The following is a 25739-nucleotide window of genomic DNA, read 5'->3' as shown; positions in this document are numbered from 1 at the left end:
CTTTTTAAATTTTCCACAAATATCCCATTGAAATAAATCCTCTTTAATCCTATTTAGTCCTCTGTTTGCAAAAGTGTGATGTTTTTATTTATTTTTTTTATATAGTTTTGAATAATATTTTGGGTTGTGGTATCAATGTTTATTAAAGGAGACAAGGTTCTGTTGTAGAGTGTAGTTGTAATTAAAATTAAAATTAAAATTTAAAAATATTCCATTGATCCCAAAGGGAAATTAAATGTTGTTGTAGCTCATTTAAAGTAAGCGTTATTGTAGATGGTGATGCCTGTGGGAAGGAAAGATCTTAGGTTTGAACTCGGCAGTATTTATATTGTAAACTCTGACCCATATTTCCTTTAAGCTGGTTCCTAGCCGCCGTAAAACCTGAAGTAGTAGCGAGCTGTTCTGCCTTGCGCATGCGCCGATTTTTTACCCTGAAGTTAATGACGCTGGGGGGCGCTAGCGTTTCTTTCAGACTCCTTACCCGGACTTACCCGCGCAGCTCGCGTCAAAGGAGGTAGGCCTCAGTTTTATTTTTCTTCATATTTTATTTCATAGCTGTATTACATACCGTCTATATACGATGCACTGACAGCAGGGCCTGCATGAAAAGCCTGTGTGACTTAAAGGAGGTTTGTATTCTCCGTGTTTTGCATCGCTGGGGAGTGTTTAAGCTAATGCTAGGCTTAGAAGGTTATCGTCTTTAGCCGTACAGTGGCGGTTTGCAGCGAAGGCTTACCTTAGGAGCATTCTAGCGAGTGCTTTTACATAAATAAACATATCTACAGACATCCATTTTGTTATTATGTACCTTCGTGTTTATACACACGAACTTTAACTGTTCAATGTGTGTAGAGTTGATGCAACACTGCTAGCTAGCCTAGCGTAGCCTAGCCACACTATTACGTATCCCGTTCGGCTGAGAAACCGCGCAGAATTGATCAGTTTGAAAATCAGTACCACTCTGTAAAGTGTGGCTAACCGTCATGAATGTTTTTTTACTTTCTCTCTTGTTTTGTTACTTAAGAAAGACGACAAACTCGAGAGTTTACCGTACGGAGCAACCATGAGTTTAGACGTGAAAAAACTGAAAGTGAATGAGTTAAAGGAGGAGCTCCAGCGCCGCGGCCTCGACACCAGAGGCCTGAAGGCGGACCTGATGGAGAGGCTGAAAGCCGCCCTGGAGGCTGAGGCAGAGGAGGAGACCTCGGAGCAAACTGGTCAGGAGGAATACGACGAGGAAAACCCAGGAGAGGAGGAGGAGAAAGCTCCAGACCAACAAGGTAGAGGTTTTTAGGTTTCTTATACAAAACTGATACACAGCAAGAAATATGGAACAAAATTATCGAGTTCTTATATAGTAAATCAGCTGGATGTGATGAAACAGAAACACTTAGGACTTGTCTTGACTCTGCAAAACATCCAGTTATTTCCAAGAATAATCCCAAGATTTTTTGTTTCTTTTGACTATTTTAAAAGTTTGACTATTTATTCTTATGTTATAGGTTCAGTCAATAAACTTTTGTTCTAGTTGAAATTGTTTTTAAATCAGTCATATATTTGTTGTTGTGTGTTTTTATTAAATATTGTTGATTTCTTTTTGATTAGTTGTGTTTTGGAGTGATGCTGTTCATGCAGTTGGCAAATAAATTATCTATAAATTGATCAAAAATGACCACATTTTATTAGCTATACTCTGCAAATGCTGATTTTTGCTAACTTGTGAATCTAAAACTTAATATTTTCATCTGCAGTGTAATGTTTGGTAGAAGGTCTCCAATCACTGGCTTGTTTTTCTAAACTTTCAACAAATTTCTGATCTCTTCTTGTTAATCAGAAGATCAAGACTACGGAGGCGGTGACATGGATGATGCTGGCGACGGCGATAACCCTCCAGAGGAAGACGAGGGCAGGGATTCGGGTGGCTACTACGAGGAAGAGGAGGCAGAAGCAGAGCCGTACGAAAGTCAGCAAACTTCAGACTCCGGTAACGGAGAGATTCAGAGATCGAGCGCCGTGTCCGAGGAGGAGAGCAAGCAGGAGACGAACTTCGAGGACAACGCAAACGGTTATTAGCAGATTATTTTTTTATAACATCTTTGGTTCATCACAAGCTGAATATTGTATTTATATAAAAAAGTGATTAAACTGTTAACGGTTCTTGCTAAGGGTGCAGCGATTTATCAGCCATCCGCTGTCGTCTTCTGCACAGACCGGCCCATCCGGTGATGTTTACAGAGTATGAGTTAACCGATGGCAGTTCTCTGGATTCTGATTTTGGCTCATACCAAATTGTTTTGTCTGAAATGTCACTAAATATAGCAAAAAAATCACTGAGTTGGAAACAGTAGAGTGGCTATTGGCCACATGCAGACATGAACTGGTGGGCCGGTGTGTCAGTCAAACCTCTCACAGGAGAGCAGAAGAGCGCAGCGGATGATTTTTAGACCTTTGTTGAGGTGGACAAGGAAGTCTGTGCTGATAAATTGGTGCACCCCTAGTTTGCAGTTAGCAATAGTTACCCCACTGTTTCCAACTCAGTGATTTTCTTGCTAAATATTTAGCAACATTACAGAAAAAAAAATTGTCGTCAGTCAAAAATCGTAATTGTCAGATCAGGCTTTTTAAAGATCGGCGATCAGCTAGTATCGGTGCAATCGGTGTATCCTGAGTCCTTACATAGTTTCCTTCTTTTTTCATCTTTTAGAAATTAAAACAGAAATCAAAACAGAAGACGAGGCTGAGCCGGTTGGAGACGAACAGCAGGAGCCGCAGGAAACAGAACAGCAAGGCCAGGCCGAAATCAAAACGGAGGACAACAAGGGCGGGAACAGCCGGAAGAGGCCGCACGAGGAGAACAGGAGCTACGGCTACTACGAGCACCGCGAGGAGAAGAGGTAGCAGAGCTGCACATCGATATTCTCCAGCCAGCGAAACAGGAAATTAAAGAAGTTCAAGGCTCCTGATCTTATGCTCGTGTTTTTGAGCAGATCTCGCACACCGCAACCTCCTGCTGAAGACGAAGAGGAGAACGTCGATGACTCCATGGTGACCATTGATACATGTAAGTTATATTTATTAGTTGCACAGAAAACCAAACCTTTGTCATGGTTGTCTGTTCTGAGTTTTAAATGGTGTCAGGATGCAGTTTTTTTTGTTCCCAGTTATTTTCTCCAGGAAGTAAACTTTATTTTACCAGATCATTTCTGTGGTCATTTCTCTCTGTGCTTTGCTGGGTGATAAATTGTCCCAGAAATTATTGTGCTAGACTATAATATTGTTGTTTAGTCTCAAAACAACAATATTATCAAGTGATATAATAATAATAATAAGTAGAATTTGCCCTCTCAAAGACCGTTAAACTTTAATTTTGTAAAGAACAATTAACACTGAAACCTGAAGATATTTTAACTAACCAAAAAAAATGACAAAATAAAACAACCAAAACCACAAATTAAATTAGATATTGTATTAAAATGTCTCTGTTAACAAAATTGTCCTTTAAAAAAAATATTCATCTCCCACGCCAACAAATTTTGCTTTAAGGTAAATTGTTCCAGAAGTTATGATAAATTATATTGTTGTTGTTTTGAGACGATTTTCAAGTAATATAATGGTAATAACGGCATAATAATACCATAACATATTCTCAAACTTTAAATATTAAAGTTTATTGGACTGGAACTGGACAGCATTTTAAATACACAAAGCAACAAATAAAATATGAAGTCCCTGTAAACAAAATTGTCCTTCAAATAAAAGATTTAGTTGAGACCAAAACACCAGACTGAAGACTTTTATCATCCAGTTTTTAGTAAAATAAGAAAATGATAAATAATGCAAATGGAAATTAATGAGCTTATTTTAATTTATCATGCAAATAATTGATTTATTGCTTATTGTGACAGGCATATTTTTTGGAGTTTGTTTTTGATTACAGTGGCTAAATATAAGTCATGTTGATATATTTTTCTGTTTTTCAAAGAATATAAAAATAACTTTGTTTTTGTTTCAGACTCCTGGGTCTCATTTCATGATATAAACATTTATTTATATCATGAATAAATGTTTAAACCTTTTAAACAACCTTTCTTTCTCTTTGTCAGATAACTGTGACCTGCACTTCAAGGTGTCCAGGGATCGGTACAGCGGTTATCCTCTGACCATCGAAGGGTTCGCCTACCTGTGGGCCGGAGCTCGCGCGACCCACGGCGTCACTCAGGGTCGTGTTTGCTACGAGATGAAGGTAAGTCACAGTGAAGCAGTTCATTTCTTCTGTTTTCATTTTCCATGGTGAAACTGTTGTCATTCCTTCAGCCTTTGTGTCGTTTTGTTACGTTTTCCTCAGATTAACGAGGAAATTCCTGTGAAGCACCTGCCCAGCAGCGAGCCCGACCCGCATGTTGTCCGGATCGGCTGGTCCCTCAACAACTGCAGCACTCAGCTTGGTGAGAAGGCCAACAACGAACATGGGGTCTGATACAAACACTTTGCCTCGTCACATGTGGGGTACCGCAAGGTCCCATCCTCAGATCCCTCCTACGTGATACGATTAGCTACCAGAAAACACAGGGAGGAATATAAAGTTAATCAACTTTCAAGTTGATTACGGGGTTGGGCAAAATATTGCAGAAACAAAGGGGCAGTATCATGGAAAACTTTTTATTTTAAGCTTTATGTCATTTCATAATGTAATTCTCACACAGTGTTGACTTGATTCTTTCATGCATGTTTGGGAAATCTTTTATTCTCCATGGCAACCATTCAGCTGTGAAAAACGCCTTGCTGGACGTAGCTCCGCCTTCAAGACGTAGCTCCTCCCCCACTCAGCTTCTTCAGACTAGCCAGCAGCAATTAGCAAATACCTGGTGAAACTGTGCATCTGCTATATTCATAGTTTCATGATTGATTACTTTGAACTGCCTTGTTGCTTAAATGTGCTTTAGAAATAAACTTTACTTGTCTGCCTCTGAATTGGAAAATGTTTCTTTGTTTCCTGCAGGTGAGGAGCCATTTTCTTTCGGATATGGAGGAACAGGAAAGAAATCTAGTGACTGCAAGTTTGCAGACTACGGCGAGAAATTTGGTGAAAACGATGTAATCGGCTGCTATGTTGTAAGTAACACGTTTGAATAAGCTTAGAATATTCTGATGATGCTGTTTTACTCTTTAGCAGAGTTGGGTAGTAACTAGTTACATTTTCTCAAGTAACTTTTTTTGGGGGGGAAGTACTTTTTTGAGTATTTCTTACTGCGTTGTACTTTTTACTTTTACTTTATTATGAAGTATTTCTACTCTTACTTGAGTAAAAGTTTGGATTTTCTACCCACTGAATGAAAAACAAACATGTTTAGCCATAAACATACCAGACACCTGTAGTTTCTGTTAAGTTTTTCATTAAAAGAAACTAATTTGGAAACAATTTTCTTTTGTCCGATTTTGTAATAATATTACTTATATAAATTATTGTCATTTTGGTCCTTAAAATACCAAAATTTCGACGTAACTTTATATTTTGATGTAATTTTTAAGTATTAAATGATTGATAATTTGACCAGTTATTCAGGACTTGAGTTGACTTTTCACAAAATACTTTTTTGGTCACTCTACCCACCTCTGTTCGTTTTAAGTGTTGTAAATGTATGCATATTTTTGTTATAATAGGGGAAGTCCTAAAATCATATATCTAAAATGAAGGCCTGAAAAAGACTTAAATTAGTTAGAAAATATGTAAGCTGGCCTTAAATACACCAGTCCCAGGTCTTAAATTTTGTTGTGCTATTACTATTTAATATCTCATATTTTATGCAGTTTGCTTCCATGGGATTTCTCTGTCACACATAAGTTTGAGTCGCATGCAGATGTCTTCATTGACGTCTGACTCAGGTGGTTGATGCTACCGCTAACTATCTGCTAATACACCTTGCTAGCCAGCTAACGAGCCTTTTTGTAAGTGTAAACTGACTGGTCAGCACTCATTTGCTGCATGCATTCTGTGCAAAGAAGTCGGGCTCTACTACTAGATGAAATATGCACATTTTTTATATGGTTTCTATGGTGATACAGGTCTTCTATTTTATTCAAAACGGTTTTCAAAAGTCTTAAATTGGATTTGGTAGAACCTACCAAACCTCTGTGTAATGCACCCTAACAGCTGTTTCTGTTTTCCCAACTTTTTACTTGCAGGACTTTGAAAGTAGCGACGAGGTAACGATGGGCTTCTCAAAGAACGGCGTGAACCTGGGCGTTGCTTTCCGGACCTCCAAGGAGGCGCTGGCAGGACGTGCGCTCTTCCCCCATGTGCTGGTGAAAAACTGCGCCGTCGAGTTCAACTTTGGCCAGAAGAGGGAGCCCTACTTCCCCCCAGAGGAGGGATACACCTTCTTCCACGATCTTCCCATGGAGGACAAAATCAGAGGCACAAAGGGACCTGCCAACAAATCTGAATGCGAGGTGAGGGCTTGCTAGTTGCTTGTTAGTTAAATACACACAGGAGTTAAATAACTGGAGAAAATACTGACTGAGAAAATAGAAGATGAGTCTACGGAAGAATATTTGAGTCAAAGTAAAAAAGTTAATTTGATTTCTGAGACTCAAGAATACTAGAAGAAAGTTGCAAAAGTTTTAATAAGAAGTGTTATTCAAGTTTTGATTCTCGTATTGTTTATTACTTAATTTTGGATTATTTATAAGTTTATTCTTGTATTACTGTGTATTTATTCCGATGAATAAAATAGCCCTGGCTCTAAAGCTACATCAAATCAGCTCAACCCATTTGAGGTGATGACAGTTTCACTCCAGCTATAAATGTACCGTATTTTTAAACAACAGAAAGTGACGTATAGTTACTAGATTGTGCTGTGAAATAGCCTGGAAGATGCATATCACTGTCTATTCAGCTCATCTGGGAACAAAAAGTGGATTTGGGGATTTGTTGCTCTTCAAGTGTTGACCATTAAATAAATAATTAATAATTGGAGGGAAAAAAATACAAAACCAGCCTTTATTTACTTCTTATTTCAGATTTTGATGATGGTTGGTCTGCCTGCCTGTGGAAAAACCACATGGGCCATAAAGCACGCCGAGGAGAATCCAGACAAGAAGTACAACATCCTGGGAACAAACGCCATCATGGACAAGATGAAGGTCAGCTCTGATGGTCATAGCAACAGTTAGTAGAGCTGGAAACTAGACATCAGGCCTGAAATCTGGCTCTGAACATTCAGAGTCACATAAAGACGGTTACAAAGTCAGCCTTCTATCACCTGAAGATCATTTCTAGGATTAGAGGACTAATGTCTCAGAAAGATCTAGAGAAACTCATCCATGTGTTCATCTTTAGTCACATCGATTACTGCAACAGTGTCTTCACAGATCTGGCTAAAAAGATCAATCCTCCATCTGCAGCTGATCCAGAACGCAGCGGCTGGAGTTCTGACTAAAACCAGGAAGTTAGAGCACATCACCCAGTCCTACAGTCCTACCACTGGTTCCTTGTAGCTCAGAGAATAGGCTTTAAAATACTTTCAGTAGTTTATAAATCACTGACCGGCTCAGAACCACAATACATTAAAGATCTGATGTTGTACCAAACATCTAGAAGCAGCTTTCAGCTTCTATGCTCCACAAATCTGGAACAAACTTCCACAAAACTGCAAAATAGACAAAACACTAAGTTCCTTTAAATATAGATAAAAAACTAAGATGTTAGAGTTTCTTTTGAAACATGATCAGTCAAATTTTATTTGTTTAGCACATTTTAATTTAATTTAAATTAAATGTACATATTAAATTAAAATGTAATTTAGAATATTAAAATTGAATTGTTCTAATTGCTGAAATGTTTTAGAAATAAACTTGATTAACAAACTAAACTAAAATTAAATTTAAATACAAAATTAAATTTAAAAATTAAATTAAATATTAAAATTAAATGTACATATTAAAGAAAATTTTAATTTACTTATTACATTAAAATAAAATGTATTTATCTAATTTATGAAATGTTATACAGGTATACTTGGTTAATAAATAAAAATAAACTAAGTATATTTAATAAAAAAAACCTTAATATTAAATTAAATGTACATATTAAATAAAAATAAAATTTAATAAATAAAATTTTAAATTACATTTATCTAATTTCTTAAATATGTTATAGAAATAAACTTAACCAAAAAAATGCAAAAATTAAATTAAATGTACATATTAAATAAAAATACAATTTAAAATGTAATTAAAATTAAATTGAGAATTTAATCAATGTTGAAATATGTCATATTAGTAAAGTTGGTTACCGATCCAAAGCCCCCTCACCTGTCCTCTGAAGCCTGTTGTATTCTCCGGTTCCTGCCAGGTGATGGGTCTGCGGCGCCAGAGGAACTACTCCGGGCGCTGGGATGTCCTCATCCAGCAGGCCACCCAGTGTCTGAACCGGCTGATCGAGATCGCCGCCCGCAAGAGACGCAACTACATCCTGGATCAGGTACTGCTCCTCCTCCTCCACCCGGTTCTGACACTCACCACAGTGAGTCAATGTGCCCTGATGATCACTTTCTCTCTAATGGATTATTTATTTATCTTTCAGGGGGTCTCTGTGTATTATAGAGTAGAAGAAGCATTGATCTCCCTGTTGTCACTTGCTTGTTGTGTAACAGAAAATGATTAATGGCTGTCATAAGCGACAGAATAATGTCATGTTTTCAGTATATTTGCACTTTGCTATTATCTATTTCATGTCATATTACGGTATTGTTTGTCTTGTGAAAAATGTACAAGTAAACCATGACTTTGTAAAGATGTTGAGAAACAAGTAAGCTCTGCCTGGTGAGTAAGAAAAACACCTTCTGTTGCTAATTTAATAAGCCAGAGTTGATAGCTTTCCTTAAAAGCTACTTTTATGTGAGAAAGATGGAGCTTTTTGAGTGTGTTTTTTATTTATTTAAATTTTTAAATTAATTGACCCTGAAGGTAAGTAGTGACTAACAGCGTTTGGATTTTCAGATTCTTGTGCTCAGCCGGTGTGTGAAGGTAAGTGGGTCTAGTGTGGCTTTTCTGTGGAAACTGTGAGTATGTGAAGGTAAGTTGTTTATGTTTGTCGTTGTCTGGGATGCGACTCGCGTTCGTACGAAGACAAAGGTGAGTGAAGGTAAAGGAGGGGACCCGTCAGAGCAGCCATGTCTTTCAGTTAGGACCACTTTTAATTACGATTTGGCTCTTTACAAAGAAAAATTTCCATCCTAAATTGATCAATTTTAGTGATATTGTACCTGAAAATACTTTTTTAAATTAAATATCTTAAAAGAAAGCAGTGTAGTTGTTTATAATTAAATATCTGTGAGCTTTTGTGTCAAATTATTCTCTTACCTTTCTGATTAATTTCTACGTAAATGACTCTCTTTGTCACCTGCTTGTATTTTTGGAAGCACGCTTTCTAAGAGGTGATGGGAAATCAAGCATCATGGTCTAAAGCAGGGGTCTCAAACTCCAGTCCTCGAGGGCGGCAGTCCTGCAGTTTTTAGATGTCCCACAGATACAAAACACTGGAATGAAATGGCTTAATTACCTCCACCTTGTGTAGATCAGTTATCCAAAGGCTTAATTATTATATTCAGATGTCGTGCAGCAGAGGCACATCTAAAAGTTGCAGGACTGCGGCCCTCGAGGACTGGAGTTTGAGACCGCTGGTCTAAAACAACGACCAAGAAATTTGTTTACCTGCATGCTGCTGTTATGAAGATTTAATGGAAATAATCTTGTCGTTTCACCCTAACACACACAAAAAACACCACACTCTCAAAGCCGAAACATTCGTAACTTAAAAATAATGTTTAAAAACTAAAAATATTAACTATAATCTAAAAACTACACTCTATTTTTGTATACAATAAAGCCAATTCACAGTTTGAACAGCTCAATATTAAACACATACGTATTTACAAAATTACACCTTTAAAGCAGATGCATTTTAGCAGATTTGTTAAAACTTGTCTTTGTTGCCAATTAGCTGCCGTTCGATTATATATACAGTGGAAGTTGTCCTATCAAAATAAAAGCATCAAACCAAAACCGGACGTTTATCATATTTGTACAAATAAAACAAAGTAAAGTCTATGAGCGCTAAAACGGGGTACAAATAAAGAAGGAGCAACATTTGTGGTTAGTGGTCAGTGATTCAGAAATGATAAATGTGCCTCAGATCAACAGTTTATGCGTACACTGATCATATTCCTGGTTATTTTTAATTTAAGCCTGGCGTTTGAGTCATAATTTCCTCTACCGTTATAGGAAGGTGTTTAAAAAACGTATTTGTTTACTAGCTCTGTTATGACGTAAAACTTCACTTTACAGTTTGTTTTCCTTCTAGCTTTCTGAATCCGATTAGCCTTTTAACACTAAAATTAGCTATTTTAATAATAATCTTTATTGTCGTTATAAAAACATGGAATTACATCAACCTTAATGAAATTGGGTAAACCGCAATGGCCGCTGCGCCTTTGTGCGTTGCCACAGCAACCAACATTTAAGTGTCTTGATGGCTGACGTCCAATGAAAGTTTCACTTTTAAGTTTTGCTCACACAGCAAATCTTGACGATAAATTAGAATTTGTTGCCGAGATCCCATTTATTTATCGTTCCGCTCGTTAAATGCGATCAGACGTCCGTGCGAACCGTTTACGACCCCAACGCGACCAGCAGAAACGCAGAAGAAGAGCATCGACGTTGCACGGCAGCGCGCTGTGCGGATAACTAATGAAAAAGGTCTAACAGCAACGGCCATGTGTGGCGCGTTAACGAAGTCTGTTTGGATGCAAGTCAGTAAGAGCAATGTGATGCACAAACCTCTCATAATTTTCATAAATATAATCATAAGCCATTGTTTATGTCCAGATTTAACAATGGACTTCTTGCTTCTTCTGGTGCAAAGAATTATAACATGATGTAAGGAACATGATATCGTAATTAATTTCTTTATTGTTGTCACGGTAGACCCTGATTAATGATTTTTAAAAACATCCGTTTTGTTTCGGTTGTTTCTGCCGTTTTCTCCTTAAGTCCACAAGTACACCAATGATCAAATTTGTAAAATGTGATTAAATGCAGTTAATCTTGGAGTTCATTTGCACAAATCTCATTTCTTTTGGTGACTGGTGTCCTAAAGAAATGGAAACATTTTCACTGTTTGTATCTATTGTGGTTTAATGCAGTCGCATCCATAGAGATATCTAAAAAAAACAATTGTAATATAGTTCTTATCGTTGCTTTTATCATTATAACGGTACATAACATAATATAATTAAACTAAGTCTACATCGCCCACTCCTAATGTCTCACATAGGGATGAACAATATAGCTGAGAAATGATATAAATGTTTCATATCAGTCTATATCAATAATTATTGATTTTTTTTACTTAAATATCTGAAGTTCTGCTTAAAAATTATATTATTTTTAAGCAGCTATGAGGGGAAACTTGAAACTGCTTGCTACCCAACAGGCTGTTGCTAGGCAACCAAAGAGTGAGAGAGTTAGTTGGTGCCACCAACATGGCTTAGCTGGCTGCTTAGCTAAAATATTTCTTCTGCCTACATCTCCCAGAATGCTGTGCGATTCTGGATCGGAGTTCAGTGAATTTCTACGTTTTGAATATTTTATCGCATGTATTAACCATTGATATTGATTTACTGTCCAGCCTGAGTACTACGTAAAAGTTGGATAAAATGCGACATGTCCATTTCAGACAGTTGGGACACATATTTGATTTAGTGCCAGAAATGGAAAATGCACAAATCGTATTTGTTTGGGTTGTGAAAACGTTGGAATTTGGACATTCAGACTTCTGTGAACAAGACAAATTTGGTTTCCATTTGCTTGCTGCGTGACATCTTGTGAAAGAAACATTAAATATTCCACAGTGCCTCTTTTTTAACCCTTTTTTTGTGGCAGGATCTGACTGAAATAAATGGAGACAATGTTTTGTAATTTGTCCAAAAATGCAACTGTGCGCCGCAGCCAGCTAATGTGGCTAGAGTTATCCGTTTCTCAGCTTGTGATTCTGAATCGTTTTGGCGTAGTCTGATCAGCACTAAGTGCTCTGGTAGACCTGTCAAGGTAACACATTTTGCTGCACGATAAATTATTGCCAAAGTTATTGTGATAGAGGATAGTATTGGTTTTTTAAAGAGCATAATGGCAAGAGCACATTCTCAAAGTTCAATAAGCTTAAATTCTAATAAACATTTAACACTGGAACTGGAAGACGTGTTAAATATCCAAAGTAAATAGAACAGAAACGACCAATAAAATTAATTATAAATTCTCTGTAAATGAAATTGTCCTTCCAACAAAAAGGCTAGTTGAGACCAAAACACAGAACTGAAGACTTTTTATCATCCAGTTTTTGATAGAGAGAGAGAAACGATAAATTTTAATGCATCTCTATGTTGACATTATTATGTAAACTGTTTGGACCGAGTGCTTCGCTTTAAGTTTCTATAGGTTTGCGTTGGGGAGTGAGATTAAAATCTCATCCCTAACCTGGACTGACTGCAGATTATTAAAGTGTTACAGTGTTGAATTATTGAAAACTAAAAACTAGCTTTTTATTTCTTGTTTAATTATTATTAAAATATTTACTTGATTTCTTTAGACCAGTATTGCTAAGTCTGGCATCATTACAGCCCTGTTTGATATGAACTCGGCTAATTTAACGTAAGTCAGAAATGTTTAGCCGGGTTCGATTGGCGGACTGTCGACATAATTCTCCGTTTGTCATCAAAACGTTTCGTTCTACTGCATTTAGAAAAGTTAACCTAAGGTTTCTTGTTCTACATCTTGAAATTAATTATAAAGCAAATATTTGTACAAGTTAACAGTTAAATTTAGGAGCTTTAAGGTGATGCGTTCTGTTTTTCTTCACTACATGTTAGATTTTCTCAGTAACTCAACTGTTTGAGACTGAAAGGGCCAGTATTATGTATTTTCCTGGCACATGGTGACATTTTATAACTCAATTAAGTAAAATGTTGCATATATCAAACATAACATTGAAGTAATTTGACTTTGTTTTTAATTCCTTGAAATCGGGTCACTGTCTCTTTAAGAAGCTCCAACTCTCTCTGACACTCTGTCTTTTGCACGTCACGTCGTTTCTCCATTGTGCCGTTTATAATCGTTCTTGGCAGCCGTGGACGGAGTCGTAGTTGGTATTTTAAACTCAGCAGTTGCACAGTTCCACCAGGTGTTTGCTAATTGCTGCTGCCGCTAGTCTGAAGGAGCTTTGTGAGAGGAAGCATTTTGATATTTCTGCCACAGAAAATTCAAGGATTCTTCAACCATGAATTAAAGAATCAAAGCAGCACTGCAGGTGTGTTTTTGATTACGGAATAGCATGTTTACATGATGTAAAGTTAAAAAAATAAGTTTTATATAATCTTTTAGCTAAAGCACTCTGAAAACATTGTTCTTTAATGTTTATTAATGGTTATGGTATAGTTTGTCAGGGTCTTTAAAGTCTTCAACTCATTCATCGAAGGCCTTAAAATTTCATGAATTCATTTTTTTAAAAGTAAGTCTTAAATTTTGTCGTGGCAGTTTAATGTTTGATTCACTCAGACATCTTCATTACGTTCCGTACCTCGATACGGTTGAGGCTACAGCTAATTAGCCGCTAATATACCTCTGCTAGCTACCTAGCTAACTTTATAAGTGAGCACCAATTTATCGCCATTTCTGTGGAGATAAAAGTCTTACTCTTCAATCTGAGTTGGTGAAGCTGTGCTGTTCGTTTTGAAAGGTTCAGGTATTAAATTTTCATCAGGCACTTCAAAGCAGTCCTAAAAAGAGAACATTTTACATAATTTGTGTGCTTATGGGTTTACTCGGTTGTGTTTTTTTAATGTAAGTCACAAACGTAAACAAAACGCTCATGACTATTCGTCTTAAAGTGTAAAAAATAGTTGACTTTTCTCCTCATAATCTACTTTTATCCAGCAGAATATTAAATATTTCAAGTCCAAATCAAATCTGTATGTTTGCAAACCAACTGCATGAATAATTAACATCAGCGATCGCATCTGCATGACATAACAAACCTGCTCAAAATCTGCTTTTGTTCACTGATAAGAAAGCTGTGCATCCTAATATTTCACTAAACTAACCAAACAGATGATATAATTTAGTGTAACTGGGGTTTTTTTTGGGTCCCCCCTGATAAACTAACATTGCTCTGCAGTCGTTGGGTTCTGGTTCTGGTTCCGGCTTCAAGGTGAGTCTGTGGAGTGACGAGAGGAAACCAAAAAACCCGTAGATTGACACCGAAGCCAAACCTCTCTCACTTGACTATTGCAGGGTTCCAGCTTCCTCCCAGTGGAAAGCCTTTACAAGTAAACAATAACAAACAAGCTTCTACTTCTTTCTTGTCACCATTGCTAGACAAATGTTTATGGATCAGCAAGGAGACGAAAAATGCGTCCTTTTGAAGGTTTTCAACGCAAGGCTATTGTAATTTGTCCCACGGACGAGGATTTTAAAGAACGAACATTAAAGCAAACCAATGAGCAGGGGAAGGATGTGCCCGATCATGCTGTGTTAGAAATGAAAGGTAGGAATGCTGTGGAAACAAATTTAAACAAACAAAACAAAAAATAATAGTAATAATTTAAAAAAAAAAGAAACGATCTACTTTTTTTATTTGACTTTTTCTGTGTTGTCTCTGAAATCAAACTTGGAAGATGTCCCTTCCCTTCCTCCTCCCCCTTTTACCCACCAGATATCAGACCTGGACTTTTATTTTTTTACATTTTTTTAAACAGTTTACATAAATTTGATTCCTATTTTTTGTCCTTTTTCTGCCACTTTCCATTCAGACTCGAACACGCTGCAAACCGAGACTCGTTTCCTGTTCAGTTCAGATCGGAAAACCAAATTTAGTCGACTGGCGGCCATTAGAAGGTCGCTTCCTTTCGAGTTGATTTCCAAAACCGTTGCAGGATCTGTGCTTGGTTTGCGGTGATGTTCACTACAACTTTTTAGTTGTCCTTTTTGTCCCCCGTCTCTTCTGATGTCCCCCTTCCTCTCTGTCTGTCTGAACAAATGTTTCCTCCTGGAGGCGACCTTTGTTCCCTTTGCTTTCTTTATCTGCTTTTGTTTTTGTCGCCTTTGCGTCGTACTAATTATTTCTCGTTTTTGTCTTCCGGTGGTGTGGCTGCTCTGGTCTTCACTACACTCCTCCCCCCCTTCTCGTCCCCGTCTCTGTTTCCCCGTTTCTCTCCACCCGTCTCCGCTCGAATTGGGTGGCCGCCCCTTGAAGCCAACTTCACGCTGCCGGAGCCGTGCGACTTCCTGGAGGACGTGGCGTTCGTCGAGCTACAGCGCGACGACGCCGAGAAGGTGCTGAAGCAGTACAATGAGGAGGGCCGCAAAGCCGGCCCGCCGCCCGACAAACGCTTCGACAACAGGCAGGGCGGCTTCCGCGGGCGCGGCAGCGGTGGCAGCTACCAGCGCTACGACAACCGTGACGGGTTTCGTGGCGGCTACCAGAACCGCAGCGGAGACGGAGGCAGGGGAGGTGAGGCGCCTAACTTTTTTCATTATCACAATAAAACCCACTAAACACGCAGAACTTGGGGAACTGATTAGTATTTTTATTGGATAAAAATAAGGTGTTAGATCAAATGTACAGTTCCCACAAGTCTGAACCGGACGTGATCCACGCCGACTTAGTAGGCAAGCGCAGCGCGGCGCTTTGAGACCAACAAAAAGAAAATATGTGGAAACTCTTGCCCACAAGCAAGAAAAAGATGCACGGACAAAATGGCTGCTTTTGGGATCGAGACGTATGAGATGGAGAAGTAAAATATGTCAGACGATCTCACTTTTGTTTCCTAAAAATGATGGAGATTTGTTATTTATTTTGTGTTTTTGTTGCTCAGGTTACAACCGCGGCAGCTACAGCCAGAACCGATGGGGTAACAGTTACCGTGACGGCGGCTCGGACACACGCGGCAGCTACAACCGCAACCAGCAGTCGGGCGGAAGCTACAACCGCCCGGCTTCCTACAACAAGACAGGATACAACCAGGTAGCTACAGTTCCCCTCACCGGATGGGGTTTGGTTTGGAGTCGGAGATGTTTTACAACCTGCCGTTGCTTTGACCAGCAGGGCTACGGCCAGGGCTACAACCCGAGCAGCTACAACCAGAACTACTACAGCAACTACAGCCAGTACCCAGGATACAGCCAGAGCTACAGCCAGAGCTACAGCCAGACGCCCACCACCGTACAGACCTACAACCACCAGCAGCAGCAGCCGCCGCCGGCGCAGCAACCGCCGGCGCAGCAACAGCAGAGCTACAACCAGCAATATCAGCAGGTCAGGCAACTTCTCCTCCACAAGCACAGAGGAAAATGTTTCAAATGGCAGAATTAAGTTTATTGAACCCAAGGAAAGTAAATTTATGCAGGAAAACTCAGATATTTTTGATTAATCTCAGAAATTCTCTAGAAAAAAAACTTTTTTTGTTCAAAAAGTTAAAAATTATCAAAAGAACACATTTTCTTGAATTTTTTTTGCATTTTTAGGTTAATCGCACAAATTTCAGTTTGAAAAGTCTAATTTTTTATTTTTTGAATACCGATTTTAGAAATTTTCTAGAAAACCCCGCCCCCTTTGAAAAGTAAAAGTTTTACTAGAAAAAAACCAAAAATTTTCTAGAAAAAAAAAAAAGAAGAAATTTTGAGATCGATCTTTTTGAATTTTCCAAAACCAATGCTTGAAAGTTCCTGAGTTTCAAGTCAAAATTTGTCCTCTTGGAAATGTTCTGAGTTCGAAGACTCAAATGTTTGACTTTTGAAACTCAGTTTATTGTAGAAAATTTTCTACATAAATTTTAAAAGTTCTTAGTATTTTTCTAGCAAATCTTAAACTTTCATAGTCAGAAATTTCAGTTTTTTCCTATAAAAAGTCTGAAGTTAATCTAAAAAACCGACACATTTAAATATTTATTTCATAAGTTATTTACGATAATTTGGCACTGTTCACCCTCCGTATAAGGCTGGTCTGTTTATTTAACCAATTAATAACAGGACAGAAAAATGTGCTTAATATGAGATTAATTTTCTTTTTAAACATTTTGAACAAGTGAAGCTAAAACTACCTATTGAGTACAAAGGTGTTTTTAATGCAAAATGTAAACATTTTTATACAGTTTTGGCATAATATTTGCTCAGTTTTTTGTTTTTTTTTAGTGAATGGCCATTTTGAGTCTATGCTTCAGTTAATCAATTAATCACAACTAACCTGATTAATCGTTTCAGTTCTAGATTATGGCAGTTGGATCAAACAATAAGCTGTTTGATCGTTTTCAGCCTTTATGGAGGGAAATCTGACTTTCTTTCCTCCCTCCTTTCTTCCAGTATGCTCAGCAGTGGCAGCAGTACTACCAAAACCAGAACCAGTGGAACCAGTACTACAGCCAGTACGGTGGTTACCCTGGACAGGGCAGCCAGGGATCGTCTTCTGGTTCCCAGTAGCTTCCTCCTGCATCTCCTCCTTCCCCTAACACCTGCGACCTCTGACCTCTGCAGCTGATCATTATTATTGTTTTTGTACAGTTTAAGTCACCAACTATGGATCCTGTCCGTCTTAACGCGCTAGCCTCCCGTTTCTCACACGTCGTTTTCCAGTTCGATGTGGGATTATTTTCACTAAGAATTGAACGTGAGGTGGTAGATGATAGATATTCTAAACTCGTAATGAATGTTATTGATTATGCATCAGATGTGGATGCCTGGCGTCCAGACTACCCCCTCAGATTGAAGAGACGTTTGTGTATATTTATAGGCTACAGCTTGAGAAGACAGGAAGAAACAGCCTGACTGAGCTTAACGGAGAACAAATGCATGCTTTTTACCGCTACTCCCCCTTTCCTCCTCTCTTGCGCTTTGCTTTTCAGTTACGGAGTGAGCATCTTTTATTTACCGCTTTAGAAACCGAGCATTATGGAGCATTTTTATAGGTGTTGGTACTGTAGTATTTAATCTGACCTTTTGATTATGAGTAATCCTTTGCCGCTTGTGTAGTTGTAATTCGCTTTATTTTTATATATAATTTCCATCCCCGTTTTTTTATTTTTTTTAATTGCTGTTCATTGAGTCCTGTAGTTCAAGCCAGTTTTTTTTTTTCTACCTTAAAAAAACAGAATCAGAGTTTTTGACCAGTTACGCCAGCTGTCTTGTCTTTATACAATAAACACAGTTGTAAACACCTACAGATGAGTGGAAAATGTCTTTTTGGTTCCCAGTTTTTAAAGGAAAGTCAAACACAACACATAACTTATGACTGTATTTGTATTTCTCTTTATTTTTTTGATAAAACTGAAATCAACAAAGGACAAAAGGAGGAAGATGAGAATAATTACTGTGTTGTTCCAGTGCAGTCCTGCTGAACAGTAAATGAAGAAATTTGAAGTTATTTTCAGGGCAGGAAATAAACATTTTGTTTTCATGTTGCTTCAAAACTGAACCAAGTGGTGCAGAAAGAGTCCAATGTCGCATTTCATTCCTGTTACCTCGTACAATAGAGTATTGGGGCCATACTAAAAAAATAAAATGAGAATAAATTTAAGAAGTTGTAAACTACAGTAATTTTACAACTTTTTTCATATTCAACCAAATTCTCATTCAGCGGTAATCGCATATTTTGACTATATTCTCATAAAGTTGTTTGATAAGTTAAAATACGAGTTGTAATAAGTTATATCACAAGAATTTGATTATTTTGACTTTGCTCTCGCATGACTTTACAAGAATAATCAGTTTTACGAGAAAGCAGTAGGAATGCAAGTTGTAATAGTATTACGAATCCAGTGAAAACACAAATCGCGAAAAATAGATTAAGAGATTAAAATCAAAATTTGAGAAGTCATACTAATACGAAAATAGTCATGAGTATCAGTGATGTGCGGTCAGGCCATCATAATATATGATAAAATAATTTATATTGCTATTTTCACCCTGTGGTTTGTACTATAAAGTACATATTTTTCATTTAGCTTAAGCAACTCTGATTATGTTTTCTTAAAATCGCTGAATTTTCGCATTTTCCCATTCAAATGCTCGAAGTGCAGCAGGTGAGGCAGCAGCGAGCTGAGCCTCACCTGGGATTCATCAAACTCACTAACTGCACTGGCTGCCATTCTATGGGAGCATGTTCCTCCTGTCTGAACGTTGCCAATAAAATGGTTAATAAACATTTAATGTATGTACTGATTTTCCACAATTTAGCTCATGTATTTAATGTACAGTGTTTTTTGTCACCAACTCTGTGTGTAACGTGCGTCGTGTGCTGAGGAGCGAGAAGAAACGGCAGAGAACAGATTCGAGGTGAGGCAGGCAGTCTCTTGCCTCATGGCAGGGGGCGCTCATGATCCCAGACATTGAGACTTCACAACTGCAGAGTAAGAGACAGTAACAGCGAGCTAGCCATACGGTAAAGTGCAGCGATATATTTATAGTTTTCTCCTCTTACCACAGCAATAACTTTTTAATAACCTCAAAATAAACATTAAGCCTAAAACCATACCACTGCAACAGACTGAATGTTCTGCTCTTTGTGTGGCAAATATTTGTTTTTTGGGGGGCGTTGTTGTCAGTTGCTATGGCAACTGTCTACGCGTAGCTGTGCTGGTACAGAGAGCGAGAAAGAAGTGGTTTTGAGTTGTACTTCAACGGTTTTCCCCTTTGCTGCGGAGCACAGCACGAAATTAATATGTCCAAGTTTGATTGAGTTAACGGAATTATTCTACGGCGGCAGCGCGGCTATGGATGGTAAGTAAAGGAATGGACCTTACCAAACTCCGCCCACAACCGACCTAGAAAATCCCGCAAGTCTCACAAACAAAGCCTCGTGGCGCGTTGTATCTATGTAAACATGGCGTCTTCCACTTCGATAGTATATTTATGACTCGGATTTTCACAATATATCAGCTACTACAATGGACAGAGGAACTAACAAGTTCATGTCATCTTTTTTGGACGAGATCAAGGTATTAGAGCCACGCGATGCCTCCAACATTGTGCACGTCACAGCAAAATGCTTTCGTTGGCTGAGGAAAACGGCAGCTCCACACACCCGCTACATCAATATAGCTGTGGACACGATCACTGATGCCTATTGTTCTTGCAAGGCTGGGAAAGTCGGGCATTCATCGTTTTGTTGGTTACTTTTGAAATCAGTGGGCGATTCCTGTGATTTGTTGGCAAATGTTTGAGTGTGCCTAGGCCTGATACACTGTACTTGGTGCTACAGTGGCTAACACAAGTAACAGTTTAGTCCAAAGCCTTTTCTGCTAAAATAAAATCTTTAGTGTGTGTCAGATACAGTACACACTGCATATTGATCTGTTTAGCTAACGTAAGACTGTGTAGCAGACAGGCTTCAAGGTGTAGAAGTTGTATTAGTACTGCCATTATGCTGTACTTAGCTAACGGGAAGCCTGTTTGTGAGACGGCCACGCACGTGATAGCCGCGCTAAAAATAGAATGGGCATCAGCCAATGAAAAGCGGCCCCTCTGGTAAGGTCCATACTTTTTGCCCTCCAGCTTTATCCGCATGCGCAAAATTTCCTCATGTAAAAATAACATGAAGGGGGTCTATATTTGTAAATATGATTATGATTAAGTCAATGCCTCACCAGCTATGAACCTCACCGCACGTCACTGATGAGCATCGTATTATTTTGAACTCATTCTAGTACAACTTTATTCTCGTATTACTTTAATTTTAATTTATTTTCTTATCGTGGCCCCAATACCTGGGAAGTGGGAACTCGAAGCTATATTTTACCCAAGATAATGGCAACAACATGGCGATACCCATAAACATTGTTTTCAATACATCATTTCAAGTTTTACTTTCTGCCTTTAGTTTATGTAGTTTCAGATGCTACATGTTTCCACCACATCTTGCTGCTATTGATGTGAGGAGCGGCCATATTGAAACAGGAAGTAGGCCTTAACTGGGGGTAGTCGGTGTTCCAGTTTATTATTCCCACTGCGAAGTCGGAATTTCCCAGCTCTTAGTAAAACTGGAATTATTATCAAATTCAATCCCAAATAAAGTCATATGTTTACTTACCCAATTTACTAATCATTCGTCATATAGCTGCCAAAGTTGAACTAAATATTTGTTTTTGCTGCTTAGTGTTAATTTCCTACCCTGCTCCTGTGTGTTAAGCTCAAGAAATGTCTGTAGGTTTGCAGAAATTCATCTTAGCACCAGAAATGGAAGGCACGTGTTCTTCAAATAAAACAAGATTTTCATAAATTACACAGGAAACAAAAAAAAATGCTTGAAAAATCCAGAGTCAAACTAACAAGAACGTCACAACTATGAAGTCCATTTACAGCCAAGAGTCTGATAAGTTCGATGTCGGCGGCGGAACAAACATGGCGGCGGCGCTGGTTGGCTTTTTGTCCGAGCAGGAAGAGGAGGTTCAGTCCGGCTCTCGGCTTTTGTCTTTGTGCAGATGCAGCTCGTCCAGCTTGTCCTGAAGGAAGGAAACCGGCATGGAGCAACCTCTGCTTCGGTGCGGCAGCGTCTTGGCCTGGAAGGTGCGTGAAACAAGAAAACCATTACAGGAAAACTGTTTAACCACCGTCTTCAGCTATCATGCTAACCTCGCAGAGAGAAACGGGGCGGGTGTAGTCAGTGCGTAGATGACAGTGATTGGCAGAGCTAAGAGCCGCCCCTTTGCTCTGATTGGTTGTTTCTGACTTAGTAGTTTCTCTCTTGAGACAGCACTTGGTGAAGATAGAACTTGACTCCCCCCCACAAATGATCTTTCTCACATTATACTGACGGTTACTACAAATGTATTTAAAAAATAAGATGGCGTATTAGGACTGAAAAAAGGAAGAGTATATTTTTGCCAAATAATTTTGTGATTAATATAAACATGGAAATTTATGAGTATGAAAAGTATAAAAAATTTGCTAGAAAAATCTCAGAAATGTTGAGATTGTCCAAAATTTTCTAAAAAAACAAAAACAATAATATTTCTGAGTTTGAAAAGCTTAAAATTTGTGACTTTTGAAACTTAGAAATTTTCATGTTTTTTCTAGAAAATTTTGAGATTAATATAAAAATGTCTAGTTTTCTTCTAGCAAAATTTTGACCTTTCGAGCTCAGAAATTTCCTTATTTTTCTAGGAAATTTTGTTTTTTTTTGGCAAAAATGTACTCCTTTTTTTCTATCTATCATGGTGTTGTGAAAAACATTGTTTAATCAAGAATTAAAACCAACAGAACATCATTTTTCTTATTAAAATTTGAAACAATTATTTAAAGTTAAAACAGCGTAAAATTATGAGAGTAGTTTCCTTTAGCTGTGATTTATTTATTTTAAAAAAGATACATTTACAGGATATTTTTAGCACACAGTGTTTTTCAGTTAAAGTAGAAGCTCATGTACAAGTAATAAAAAAAAAAATCTATTTTACATACTGCAGCTTTAAATTTGATGTCAAATGGTATCTTATAGTGTAATCTGGTTTTGTAAGAATCTAATTAAACTTGGTCGAAAGATCCCCTCTTTCTGTCAGGTGTGTTTACGTCTCACCCGTCTGTCAGGGGACGCATGTCCAACACAGTACAGGTGGTTTCCCCTCCGGTCCCTCCTCTCAGGCGTCCAAACCCCGGGGTCGGTCTGAGTGGAGCGGTCCGACAGCGTGGAATCGCCCATGTTCTGTGTCCAGTCTGACGTTACTCTGTTTTGTTCAGTGTCGTTGCTTGGGGGGAAAACGAAGGTCTCTTCTTCTGAACCTGGTGGAAAGAATCACATACAAGGTCATTTACACAGAGGTGTGTGTGTGTTGTGGTTTGTATACATGGTGGATAAAGTACGCACTCCAGCTGTTGCCCTTGGATCTGGATTCAGGACCGGGAGTGCACGGACACGACCCAGTTGTGTTTTTGTGTTTCTTCTGGCAACCCGTCCGCACCAGATCTCTGCAGTGTCGGTGACAGTTTATCCCACAATCTAAGAGCAAGACACACAACAAGGACAAAATTTAACAAAACAATTTTGAGGTTCCCTTAAAAAAAGAACAAAAAGTAAACAAGTGAAGATTATCATCTGTCATTTGTAAAGTTGCGTACTCAAACATTGATGGTAATTATTTGGGTTCTGTAGCTTAGCTTGTCAAAAGAAAAGAGAAATTTGTCATTCATATTTCACAATGTTATTCACTTCAGATTTATAAATGTCAAAATCCCAAACTAAATATTTTGATGCAAGTTAAACATTTATATTGGAGCTAAATATTTAGTTTGCTAAATAAATGGTTAGCACAAAGCTAAACATTTAACTCCATGCTAAATATTTAGCTACTAACTAAATATTAAGAGCCAAGCAAAAATATTCCGTATGGAGCTAAATCGTTAGTTAGAAAACAATTCAGTTTTCTCAATAGTTATTTAATAAACTAACTATTTGGCTTGGAATAGTATTCAGTTATTCCAAGTTGAATACTCTGTTTAGAGCTAAATATTTAGAACAACGCTAAATATGTTGTTTGTTAATTGTACACTTAGTGTCAAGACACTAAATGTTTAGAACCAAGCTTCATAATCAGTCAAATATTTAGTTAGTTAGCTAAATGTTTAGCTCCAAGCTAAATATGTTGCACCAATCAAGCTTTATATCACATTGAACTAAAACAAGCCAAAAAAAATCAACAGCTTAAGGCTGACTGAACTGTGCAGGGCACTGAATCCACAGTATAAACTTCTATGTTCAAATGAGATAAAATTAAATAAACCTTCTGAAATATTTTTAGGGTAAAATAACATGTTGACAGATAATCCCCAAGGTATGTCGATTGGAACAGTTATGCAACAATCAATTTCTTTAACTTAATGTCACTTTAAGTTCTTTTTCTCCTTTAATAACAGTAAAAATAATAAACGTGTGGGTAGTAGACGCTGGGCTTTGTCTTACCTTTGCAGTGGTAGCCCTGTTTGATGACGCCCCACAGCTGAACAGGACAGAGACGACAGGTTACGCTCAACGTTTGGCTCAAACCAGAAACACAACGAACCGCTGATACTCACGAAGCCTCCACACGTGTCACAGAACGTCGGCCGCTTGTACGTCGTCTCATGGAAGTTATGCGTTTCGTTGAAGTTGTAGCCCAGCTTAGCGCAGACGGACATTCCTCTCATGAAGTAAGAGGTGATTTCTTCTCGGCTAATTTGCCCCTCCCTGGGAAGAAGAATTTACCAAATTAGAACCTGAAATCATGACTTTTTTAACAAAAAAATTTAATAGATCTTTTTTTTAAATTATTGTTTATTTGATAGGGACGAATAAAAGAAACATACAATCTGATGTCTGTTTCACAGTGTTCATAACCATAGATAATTCATGACACCAGCAGAAGAAACTATAGCAGTTTTGCACTTGAAAAGCATAAAATCCTACCAAGTATTTTTGGCCTTGTTTCTACAGCAAATATCTTAGTACATTTAAAATAAAACAAAACTTATAAGTTTTCTGTAAGATGTAGGAGTTTGTTTTAAATCAGTAATTTGTTCATGTTGATGAAAAAGCACTGGCAGATTAGTTCACTTATAACAAGACATTTTTCTCATGTTATAAGTGAAATAATCTGCCAGTGGAACTAGACCTGGGTTGCTAGGTTACGGGCTGGGCTGGGCTGGGGTTGCTAGGTAACGGTGCAGTGGAACATTCTACCAATTGAACTAGAACTTTTTCAAGGTTTCAAGGATTTTTTTAAAATTGTAATACCAGGTTTCCTTTTTTATGGTACAAAACTTGGACTCAGATTCCATATTATAACATCTAATAAAAAAGACTATATAATAAAGTAATAACCTTTTTCACTAATATTCAAGAATTATTGACTTAAAAGTTAAAACCAGCTTTTATTTCTTGCTTAAAAGTTACTTGTAAGTTAGTGTTTGCCTATTTCAAGATATTTTGCACCATAAAACAGGAAATGACTTGGTAAAATTGTGTGTTTTTTGCAGTGTGGGTCTGGCTAAGCATCCCCACCTGTCAGTCTCTTGAGTGCAGTAGGTGAATGGAAAGTTGGCTGCTATTTTCTCAAAATCCTCCAGTGAAATGTAGCCGTCCTGGTTCAGGTCGTAGTTCTTCATGATGGACTGCAGGGGGCAGCAGAGAAGCAGAAGTTACTAAATGTCAGTTCTGCTTTAGAAGCCTCTGAATGCGCGGAAGTGAAAGGCAGGAGAGTCGTACTCACATCCACCATCTGTTTTACGTGTTTTGAGATGGTGTCCGAGTCGAGCCGGGGGGTGACCCCAGATCCCCATTCTGCCACTACCGGTGGTTTAACAGGAGCGACAGGCTGTGGACCGACACACCAAGGACTGTGAGAAACAAGAAGAAAAAGCACACCCACCACATAATACACTTCCCTAACGTACAACTCTTTGATGTGGCTGACTTTGAAGTATTTCTGCAGTGCGCCTGTGCTTTTGGTTTCAAAACGTTACACCCACAGAAAGCGAGAAGATGTCCATTTTGTTTTGTGACAAACAGGTTGCATAAGCTCACTTCGGATCTCCGTACCTGAATCTTGGGGTTTTTGGGCTCCTTGTTGTATGACAGCTCATATATCTCATCCTCTGTGTAGTACAAATCTAAAGACAGCTAAAGATTTAAAAGACACATAAATTAAGATGTTCTAGAACTGCTTGGC

At 38.1% G+C, this 25739-nt stretch overlaps 2 protein-coding genes across 8 annotated transcripts in view; one reads left to right on the top strand and one right to left on the bottom strand.

Annotated features, from left to right (window-relative positions):
* Window positions 1–425: 425 nt before the first annotated feature.
* hnrnpul1 (heterogeneous nuclear ribonucleoprotein U-like 1) lies at window positions 426–18266 on the top strand. 5 transcript variants are annotated; one of them, XM_044120060.1, is made up of 16 exons: window positions 426–514; window positions 1025–1280; window positions 1835–2065; window positions 2705–2894; window positions 2988–3061; window positions 4104–4243; window positions 4346–4445; window positions 5000–5112; window positions 6184–6450; window positions 7021–7143; window positions 8354–8482; window positions 14431–14599; window positions 15308–15565; window positions 15930–16078; window positions 16157–16369; window positions 17413–18266. In XM_044120060.1, exons 2-16 carry the CDS (start codon window positions 1064–1066, stop codon window positions 17527–17529), a joined length of 2490 nt encoding a protein of 829 aa, XP_043975995.1. In that variant the 5' UTR covers window positions 426–514; window positions 1025–1063; the 3' UTR covers window positions 17530–18266. The 5 variants fall into 5 exon arrangements, with proteins under 5 accessions (XP_043975995.1, XP_043975996.1, XP_043975994.1 ...); XM_044120061.1 differs by having other exon boundaries at window positions 432–514; window positions 1029–1280; XM_044120059.1 differs by lacking the exon at window positions 426–514 and adding an exon at window positions 588–629 and having other exon boundaries at window positions 1838–2065.
* The window catches only part of rasgrp4 (RAS guanyl releasing protein 4), a 26689-nt gene continuing 19031 nt past the window's right edge, over window positions 18082–25739 (bottom strand). For all 3 annotated transcript variants that reach the window (XM_044120066.1, XM_044120067.1, XM_044120068.1), the window contains 8 exons: window positions 25610–25690; window positions 25281–25385; window positions 25073–25182; window positions 24109–24259; window positions 23996–24032; window positions 22904–23035; window positions 22616–22818; window positions 18082–21602 (listed from right to left, as the gene is read on the bottom strand). In XM_044120066.1, coding sequence (XP_043976001.1) covers window positions 21492–21602; window positions 22616–22818; window positions 22904–23035; window positions 23996–24032; window positions 24109–24259; window positions 25073–25182; window positions 25281–25385; window positions 25610–25690 — 930 coding nt within the window. In that variant the 3' untranslated portion in view covers window positions 18082–21491. The remainder of the gene's footprint in view (window positions 21603–22615; window positions 22819–22903; window positions 23036–23995; window positions 24033–24108; window positions 24260–25072; window positions 25183–25280; window positions 25386–25609; window positions 25691–25739) is intronic.

This window comes from Gambusia affinis, linkage group LG06 (genome assembly GCF_019740435.1).
Source record: "Gambusia affinis linkage group LG06, SWU_Gaff_1.0, whole genome shotgun sequence".
NCBI classification, from domain to species: Eukaryota; Metazoa; Chordata; class Actinopteri; order Cyprinodontiformes; family Poeciliidae; genus Gambusia; species Gambusia affinis.
The sequence above is the reverse complement of the archived record's forward strand: the minus strand, read 5'-3'. Positions and strand labels throughout refer to the sequence as shown.